Source organism: Macadamia integrifolia, chromosome 12, assembly GCF_013358625.1.
Source record: "Macadamia integrifolia cultivar HAES 741 chromosome 12, SCU_Mint_v3, whole genome shotgun sequence".
Taxonomy (NCBI): Eukaryota; Viridiplantae; Streptophyta; class Magnoliopsida; order Proteales; family Proteaceae; genus Macadamia; species Macadamia integrifolia.
The window spans coordinates 10,312,531-10,322,421 of NC_056568.1; the positions used below are offsets into that span (position 1 = coordinate 10,312,531).

General features: G+C 37.8%; 1 protein-coding gene across 4 annotated transcripts in view; it reads left to right on the forward strand.

Annotated features, from left to right (window-relative positions):
- The first annotated feature begins 1,381 nt into the window (after positions 1-1,381).
- The window catches only part of LOC122058355 (RNA pseudouridine synthase 7-like), a 13,237-nt gene continuing 4,727 nt past the window's right edge, over positions 1,382-9,891 (forward strand). For 3 of the 4 annotated variants that reach the window (XM_042621006.1, XM_042621007.1, XM_042621008.1), the window contains exons 1-11: positions 1,383-1,521; positions 1,641-1,684; positions 1,816-1,893; positions 1,987-2,087; positions 2,209-2,296; positions 2,663-2,741; positions 2,930-3,012; positions 4,183-4,248; positions 4,942-4,998; positions 8,428-8,553; positions 8,818-9,062. In XM_042621006.1, the coding sequence (XP_042476940.1) occupies positions 1,458-1,521; positions 1,641-1,684; positions 1,816-1,893; positions 1,987-2,087; positions 2,209-2,296; positions 2,663-2,741; positions 2,930-3,012; positions 4,183-4,248; positions 4,942-4,998; positions 8,428-8,553; positions 8,818-9,062 (1,031 nt within the window). In that variant the 5' untranslated portion in view covers positions 1,383-1,457. Of the gene's footprint in view, positions 1,522-1,640; positions 1,685-1,815; positions 1,894-1,986; positions 2,088-2,208; positions 2,297-2,662; positions 2,742-2,929; positions 3,013-4,182; positions 4,249-4,941; positions 4,999-8,427; positions 8,554-8,817; positions 9,063-9,891 lie in introns of all 4 variants that reach the window. The other variant, XM_042621009.1, reaches the window with a different exon arrangement.

Sequence of the window (9,891 nt, forward strand, 5' to 3'; positions counted from 1 at the left end):
TTAAAAATATATGAATATCAATCACCCCAACCACACCCCCCCCTAAAAAAAAAAAAAAAAGTTTAAAATGCATGGTCCAAATTACTCACCTATGATCTCAAATATACAAAAGGGGGAAAATTTGCATCGTGGTCAATTAAGCCATATTATTTCTCAAGTAATGATTTACAAGAGCAATTTACTAATATATATATATATATATATTTATTTATAAGAGGATAGAGGAAATAAAGGAGTTCACAAAAGTTATATTTCAAAGCTACATTATTCGCGAGCTTTTGTAGAATTTCTCTGCGCGTTTGCCATTTTTCATTTTTAGTATATACTTCTAGTTTGTTATAACATATCTCCCCAATGATCCAAGTAGATTACACATGAATATATATATATATATATATATTCTATTTCTACTAAAAAAACAAAAGAACGTACTATTGTATCTTCCCTATAATTAAACTTACTGACCAAAGAAACCCTTGGTTTTGTTTTCTGCCTAGTTAAGCCATGATGATGGTTTCTATCCTATCTCAACCCAATGGCTGGATATTTGGTCATAGTCTGTATTGTAATGATCAAATCTATGAATAGTTCAACTAAAGAATCAGATGGAAACTGAATGAATTTGAAAATTTAGAAACTTATCATGATATTTTAAAAGTCCATAAATGGTTGGTGAATATCTCGGGCCAATAAAACTCGAATTTCCAAAAATTAGTAGTCATTGATAATAATTTATGAGTTTTTAAGATTCTGAATAATTCGAAAACCTAAGGTTCAATCAAAATCATAAGAAACATGGATAAAGAGTTGAACTATTTACAATAATTAAGAAATGGGGAGGACTCCCGAAGTTGTTGGTGTATGAGGAATCTCACATGCCACATTGATGGTGGCATGCCGCACAATGTCATCAATATAAGAGGGTCTAAAATGATGAGGGAGGAGAGAGAAAATATAATTATTGGGTTTGTATTGTTTTGTTTTGTTTTTTGTTTTTTGTTTTTTTTTCAAGTTCAAGGGCCTATTGGTCATTACATGATAGACTAGATCCACATAGGGATCAAGAACATACACATGGAGAAGTCAATAGGGGTCCATGGCTACACTTATTGGAAAGGAAAAAAATTTGTGTAAATTAAGCACCCATGCACTTGAGAGGAGTTGATCAAGTAACCAACCCTTAGGTAATACTGCACCAGACCAAGGCCCAGATGTGCATTATTGGGCTTGCTTCTATTTGCACAATTTAAGCCTAAGCCCGGAGACTGGTTCAGCCTGATCGAGCCGACCAATGGCAACCCTTTTTTTTTTTGGCATAGGAAGGCTTCAACGTGAGTTGAACTCATGACCTCTGGTTTGAACCCACTGTTTATTCACTGCTCGTCTGCCCCAAACACCATTAGAAAATGGGAGGCAATGCGAGGCAACGGTAAAAGGAAGGGGAGACAGAGAGAGAGATGGAGATCGTATGGCAAACCCCAGCAAACCCTCCGGAGCGCCACGATTACATATTCCGCAACGGTAAGTATTTAAGCGAACAAAATACTTCAAAACGCTTTCTTCTCGCTTCCTTCTCGCGATATCTTTGCATCCCTCAATTTAAGATTTAAAGAATTTAAATGTTGGTGGGAGTTCTGCAGGGAAGCGTCACGTCAGGCCTTATTACTTCGAGTTCATCTCTCATGTAAGTATACAATTCCATAATTTTGATGTTCAAATCGACATCAAGAAAAGAGGCAAAAGAAGAAGAAGAAGAGGATCTTGTTAACTATAGTCACGCATTCAAACTCTGTATCTGTGATTGTTTTTGTGTAGGTTAAGAATCGATGGGCTGGGAAAACGATTGTGGATCTGTTCGCCGAAGAGTTCAAAGGAAGGCCCTACGATTATTACGTATATACATACTCCCTGAAAAATTAGGCATCTTCTTCGTCTTATAAGGGTTTCTGAAATCTGAATATATATTTATTGTGTTGACTACTTCAGGTTAGTGCTGTAAAGTCTGGGAGGATCCAAGTTGATGGACAAATTGTTTCAGTTTCATATATAGTTCAACCATCCCAAAAGATAAGCCACTTCTTACACAGGTTTGTAAGGGTTCTTGTCATTTCTTTTTCCCTTTCTTCTTCTTCCAATATTTTTTGAATTATTACCACCAAATTATTAATACTGAAAATGCTAATAGCTAATATTGAGCCAGTGGTGTAGGCATGAACCACCAGTGTTGGCCTTGGATGTATCAATTCTGCAGAGAGAACCTGATGTTCTGACAGTCTGTAAGCCTGCATCTGTTCCGGTTAGTCAACAATGCTTGATCTCTATATTAGCTTGGATGTTGCAGTTTTACTTTTTTATCATGGCGTTCTTGCATTTCCATATGGCAAAGGTTCTGTTTAATTCAAATTCTGAGGACATGATCTGCATTGCTAATATTTGGTCCCCATATTCATGCATAAAAGGAAAACCAATGAAATAGATGGGAAGGTGATCAAGATGATGCCTCAGGGTTCATACAGTTTCACTTCTGGCCTAGGACTTCCTGTAATTCTGCTATAGGGTGACCCGTGCAAGGGGGATGACTTATTGTTGTTTTGACATACTGACTAAATTATTCTCCTTTCAAGAGCACATGATCATGAGCAACTCTATTTTTTTAATTTAGGTACATCCATGTGGTCAGTATTGTAAGAACACAGTTGTTGGCATCCTTCAGGCGGAACATGGCTTGTTTCCTCTATTTCGTATCCAAATAGCCTGTCTTGGAAGTGTTGTAAGTCTACTCATATAATTATGGAAATGATTCCATTTTTTATTAGGTCCACTTATGATCCTTTTTTTTTCCCCCCATTTTAATCTATTATTCAACCTTTTCTTAAGTAAATATGTCTTTCTGGCTTCCCGGCTTTCTCTTTAGCTATTATTTTATCAGCTGTACATCGACTAGATCGCCTGGTCTCTGGACTTCTTATCTTAGCAAGAACTGCAGCTAAAGCAGACGTATTTAGGCAACAGGTCAGTTTGTTTCTTCTACACGGGTCCTTTTGGAATTTTTTGCTATACTGAGTTTTTTTGTTTCTTATGGATTTTTTTATAGTAGGGAATTATAAATATGAGTAGCGCATAAATATGCAACTGCTATGTCTATACAATAGATGCAAATGGATATGATCTACATGTATTACACGTTTCGCTTGTCTGCGTACTCAATAATTGGTTTGTCCGGTCTTTTTTCATAGAATTTAAATGCTGGACCTATCACTTTGAGTTTATTTGGATTTCACTTCTTTGGACATCTTCCATTGCTTTTACTGGTTCCTGTGGCATGTGCACAAAATATTCAAAGTGCTTATGCCCTTAACTGTTAAGAAGAAACTGTGAATGCTCTTAAAGAAGTTGTTTTTATTGCTCCCCCCATCCTGCCACCCAAAAAAAAATAAAAAAGAGAGCTTCAAGCAATACCCATGCAAAATATTTTTGGCATGTCAAATATCAGCAATAGCTACTTTAAGATGGAACCGAAATATTATTTTCTGCAATGAATATATATACTTGCTGTTTATTAGACCATAGAAACTTTTTTCAGAAAAGAGTTAATAGAGGAAGAAAACCTAAACTGTAATACCAAAGTTGAAGTTGGGTACCTAGAGAAGTGAAAAAAGGGGAAGAAGAAACAATATTTGGCAGAGAGGATTTCCTGGAAGAGATAGTTACTTTATGGGAAAAAAAAAGGAAGAAAAAGGAGGATAATAAAACATGTGAGACAAATCATTTAAGATGTTGGCAGCTTGAGGCAAGCACCAAATGCAAGCATGGTTACACTCTCAAATCTTGGTACTGTCCAATATGGCACAAAGTGACATGAAGTCTCCGAAAATGGGATTTGGGACATGTTATGCTTTCAAGGGTCCTAAGTTTTGATGGTGATCTTAACCTCCACAAACTCCTCTAAGATCATGCTGTTCTGTTGGTGAGTTTCCAAGTCTATACAACTTTCTGTTCAGGCACAGTGAAAAATCTTGAACTGAAATGTGTCTAGGTGAAGCTACCAGGATAAATCTTGGTTTTCTGTCATGAAATTCATCTTTTTTGCTTATTGGGGTTGATTTCTCGGTATGAATGATTGGTAACAGATATATCAAGAAGTTGCCTCTTTCTCACTGTCTTTAGGTGCACGTATTGCAGATTGAATCTGGGAAGGTGCATAAACAGTATATTGCAAAGGTTATTGGGGAATTTCCCGAGGAAGAGGTATTTGCTTACTGTTTAACATGATTTTTTCATGGCAACAGTTGATTACCATTTATTTCATATTGTTTCTCATGAGCTGTGCAGTCTTATGACTGGGTATTGCTCTTGGGAATCTGGCTACATTAAACAAAAAGTTACACTGTTTCAGTATATATGGGGTAACATTTTTGAATGCTGTACAGCAGTTTATGCAATGGCATCCTTGTAGTTTATGCAAATGCTGTGTTTTGAGCTCAATCAAGTTGGGGGAGAGGGAATTTATGAATCACATACCAAACTTTTATTTTTAATACACTCTGTGGAGGCTTTACATGTAGTAGAAGTTTAGAACCTGATTTTTTTTTTCTTTTAAATCATGGTGTTAACTGATGTGTGTCATTTTTCTAAAGATGCACCCCCTATATTTTAATTGAAACTAAAAAAAAAGGTTTCTGCACCACTCATGCTCATCTTCTGTATCCATTAAGATTTGGTTAAGGGATTGGTTCCATTCTTATGTTGCTCATGTTTACTGCGTCTGTTAATCTTGTGACACCCACAATACTATAAGTTCGATAAAGAAATTTGTTGTCAGTTGTCACTTTTGAAGTTTAATTTCCAAGATTACATTCGTTTAGTTTTATAATGTTCTCTTTTCCTGATAAACAACAAAGAATTTCCCCTTTTGACGTTTGGACAGAATTTTTTTTCCAGCAAATTGTCAACGTCAATGTCAATTACAATGCCAGAGAAGGGAAGAGTTCAGTTGAGGTAAGGGATCCCATTTACCGATTACGATTAGTAACTAGGATAAAAAATAGAAATCTGGAAGATAAGGATATGGTTTGAAGTCTGCTAATTCAATTGTAGTGTTTGTTCATCATCATAGCCTGTCAAAAAGGTGCTATTAGTGGTGAGCTTGACAGTGGTATTCCGATGAATGCACATGGGCGTTGTATCCCAAAATTTACCAATACAATTCTCCTTTTCTTAACCAATGGTAAACTATGGATGAAAGATGAAAACTAAGCCACAGGGATTGACTGAACCTAACTCCTTGCACATGTCATGGTTATTTTTCCATGATATGAGTTCACATACTAGGACATTGCTTCTTCCGCCGCCGGGGGGGGGGGGGCTTTTTCTTTCTGATCTCAATAAGATGTAGAACTTGCAACACTGAATTCAATCATGTTCTTTAGTGGCATGGGTGATATGACTCTCAAATGGCACCAATATAATGTGGTCCTCTTGGGTTTCTAAAAATTTTAAGTCAACCCCAAACATGTAATGTTTAAATGTTTTAAGAAGTTACTATTGTATTGGTTAACTTTTCCAATAACCCTTTTTCTTTTCCTTGAGTGGTGTGGTGCACATCGCATTGTGCGGAGGAAGGTGTAATGCATTTTAGGCTCCCAATCTCTACACTATCTCATAATAGAAAACTCAGAGGATGGGATTTTTTTTGGTACAAAGAGGATGGGAAATTATTGGTGGTGAATGGGGAAGTTACTGTAATCCACGTTTAAACAAATCTTCACCATCTATTTTTATTTTTATTTTATAGTGATTTTCTTTGGATCCTATATGCTGGCTGATTTTTAGGATAGGCATCGGGAATGTGGTAGATGGGGTTCTGTTAACAGGAAGAATGGGAGAATGCTTGTGTGTCTTTAACTGATCACACAAGTCCCTTATTTATAATATAAATCATGATAGAGTCATGATATGAGTTATGACTATCATGATAGAGTCATGATAGGAGTACAAAACAGAAAATATAAAGTATTTACAAGTTTACCCCCCATCAACCCCCCCCACTCTAATTAGAGTCGGTGGAGAAGGGGATGCCACAATGTGCCCCTGCGGCACAGTAATCCTTATTCTAACAGGTTCGAGACTTAAATGAAGGTTGCTGGAATTAGGAAAGGTGGCTGATTTAAGTTGATTGGTTTTAGGCTGTAGGTTTGGATTCTTGTTGAGATGTCGGAGTTATAGAGGTTTAGTCTTCCATCAGTTATCTGGGACCTTGGATGTGTCTTAAAATACCTTTGTGCCATCTCCACCTAATGGCTTAAGGTTTTGGGTTGGACCTGTTGGGGGTGTGATGTCTTGTATCCGCCACTTGCATTTGTGAATTGATTTTGAAGGGTCATACGGACCGAAGTGAGTAGGCCCACATTGCATATTTCGATAAAATGTACTTGTAATGTTATTATGACTTTGTAGCAAGTAAGGTTCTATGTACAAGAGGAGGCATGAGTGGCTGTTACCTTATTCTCCTCTCCATTGTTTGTAACGTAGTTCTAATCTTACCATGGACGTAGGCAATCTTGCCGAACCACGTAAATCTTCGTGTTGCATTGTGTGATTGTGTTATTTTCATCCGTTTTCGGCATCGTTATAGGTTTCAGTTTGTACAGGATCCCCAAGTGGTATTTTGTGGGTTTTCCCACTTTATTTAACATAGTATCAAAACTAGGAGGTCAAGTGTTCTATCCTTGGTAAGTGCGAGGGTTTTATGTCGTGTTGTCATGCCCCATAACTTTATACTCTCTGTGCCACTTGATGATGTTGCGTACAAAGCTCTGTGTGTGGACCTGCACGTGCAGGGAGGTGTTGATATACATTGTTGTTTCCCTTAACATCTCAAGCTTTATGGTATCATAACAGGAGGTTGGGTGTTCAATCCTCGGTAAGTGTGAGGCGTTTGTGTTTTTTTGTTGTGCCCCTAAGCCTTGTACACTCGATGCCATGTGATGGTGTCACATGCAGAGCCATGTGTGTGGGCCTGCACGTCGTGGGGTGTGTTCAATCCTCGGTAAGTGTGAGGCGTTTGTGTTTTTTTGTTGTGCCCCTAAGCCTTGTACACTCGATGCCATGTGATGGTGTCACATGCAGAGCCATGTGTGTGGGCCTGCACGTCGTGGGGTGTGTTCAATCCTCGGTAAGTGTGAGGCGTTTGTGTTTTTTTGTTGTGCCCCTAAGCCTTGTACACTCGATGCCATGTGATGGTGTCACATGCAGAGCCATGTGTGTGGGCCTGCACGTCGTGGGGTGTTGATATACATTACCATTGCCCTTACAAAACAACTCAAACTTCTGGGATAAGCAGTTGTAACATGGTATTAAATAAAGTGGGAAAACCCACGAAATACCACTTGGGGGTTCAACCCAAAATCTTGAGGCATCATGTGGAGATTGCCCAATGGTATATTAGGACACATTAATGGTCCCAAATAGCTGATGTGAGACTATTCCCCTATAACTCTCAACATCTCAACACTCTCCCCCACGTTTAGCTTCAGCACACACATGGATATACATCTTAAGGAAGACAACAAGCTGATCTGACTTTGATACCATGTTAAATAAAGTGGGAAAGCCCACAAAGTACCACTTGTGGGGGTCCGACTCAAAACCTTTAGGAATTAGGTGGAGATAGCCAAAGGGTATATTAGGACACATCAAAGGTTCTAGATAACCGATGTGAGACTATCTCTATAACTCCCATCTCAAACAGTTTTAAATGATGATTGGGATGGTGTTGGAATTTAAAAAATTAAGGTTTAGCGGGGTTAAAGGTTGGGTTACGGCCTTATTGTTTGAAAACGAAAGAAAGGAAAAGGATAGTTCCTAATTGCATAACATCATCAACTGTAGAAAGCATCACCACTTTCAAGGAGTATTTGGCAAAGCACCAAATTCATTAACTAATTGTCAGGGGTTTGGAGGACCTTCTATTGGGTCTCCCACGTTCTAGAGCTTTGTCCTACTCAAAATTGAGATCTTTTGAATTTAGGATTTCTATACCAAAGAAGACCCTAGGAGGCAAGGACAACTTAATATTGTGTTTGAAGACATTGATGAGTAGGAACTTGAGCCATAAACAAAATTAGAATGGATGAAACTTGAACCTGAAGCAAAATCTAGAAAAGAGAAAAAGTTAAGCCAAAAGTTTCAAAGGGCACTACCTTATGTTTCGAAAGTCATCAATGGTAAAAGTGGTCAGACGTCGTGAAATCTTTTTCTTATCCAGTGGGTAATTCATGATATAATCACTATATTTTTGGCATGTTTTCTCTTCAGATAGCCTTGCTAGAGAAGTGGCTTTTATATTTGCAATTTCCTTGTGTCATTTATTGATTGTTCATTAGTGTATATGGAGGGAATTATTGTCCCAAACCTTGAGTTTTGCAGGAGGGAAACAGTTTTGGTGGGACAGCCTTGAAGGGAAAGGTTGCATGCACAAAGTTTACAAGGATTGGTACCGATGGAACTCATAGTATTGTATTATGTGAACCAATCACTGGCCGGACTCATCAGGTAAGAGAATTTATAATTTATAGAGATTTGAGTTGGTTCTGCCAACACTATTTACCCAGGACAGATTCTTTCAATGATCAAAAGATCCCTGTTGTAAGTTTTGCATTTCATTTACTAAAAACTCTGCAGACTCTCCATCTTTATGAAGGACTTGATGTGCTTGCAATGATACTTTGCTGCTTTTGTGGTTGAAATTGTATTGCATTTTGATTATTTTATACTTAAGTTCAGCCTGAGTTATCTTGATGATCCTGGATGACATAGATCCGTGTTCACTTGCAATATACGGGCCACCCCATAGCCAATGATGTGCTGTACCTATCTGAAACTGTTGCGGATCGTTCTATTGAAGGAACAACAGCTGACAGAGCAGCGGTAGTTAATTCAGACCATTCTCCGGCATCTGTTTTTTCTTGTAATGCTGATTTGGAGGAATATGAAGAGAATTCCTGTGAGGGTTTCAGCATTGATCCTATGTGTACTAATTGTCCAAATTTGACTCCTAAAGGGTAAGAAATTTTACTATGATTTGATTTTAGAGCATTGTTAACATGAACTGTCTGAGTTGGACTATGTATGTTCGTACATGTGTATCTACTTTATTGTGGTTACTTGTAAAGTCCTAAGGCCCTTTTGATAACGTTTCAAGAAACGCGTTTCTGCCGTTTCTAGACACGGAACAAAAAGCGTTTGATAAAACTGTTTCGTTTCACTTGTTTTCAGAAATAGAAATTGTAATTTCTACCTATTTATGGGTCAAGAAATGACCCAGGCGCCGTTTCTAGAAACGACTCATGGCCATTCTTTCGCTGGTTACCATCGACTTCCAAAAATATGACTTATCAAACACCTTCAATTCCGTTTCTGTTTCTAGAAACGGAAATTTATGCTTCTACCGTTTTTTGAAACAGAAACGACAGAAACGTTATCAAACGGACCCGTAGTTTTCCATGACTTGAGCAATAATGCAAATAGTTTTAGTCAATATCTTGTATGGCATTCACATGCTCTGCAATCTTTCTATGGAGGTGTAATGCATTTGTACTCAGATCGGAAGCCAATCCATGACAACCCACAATAAAATGAAATCTCAACACTGACATGTATAGAAAAAATCCCAAACAACCTTGTTTGCAAGGTTCAAGATATCGGGTTTCGACCCTTGGGGAGACTGAAATTTCAATCGTAACCTGGGAAATTTCGAGGAAACCAAGGAATTTTTCCCGGTTTGGTGGAAACTTAGGTTTCGACCCCTAAATTGTGTTTTTTTTTTTTTGCCTATTTTTTGTATACATCATATTTTAGACATTTCTAACACATTCACATAATTACTTTCAT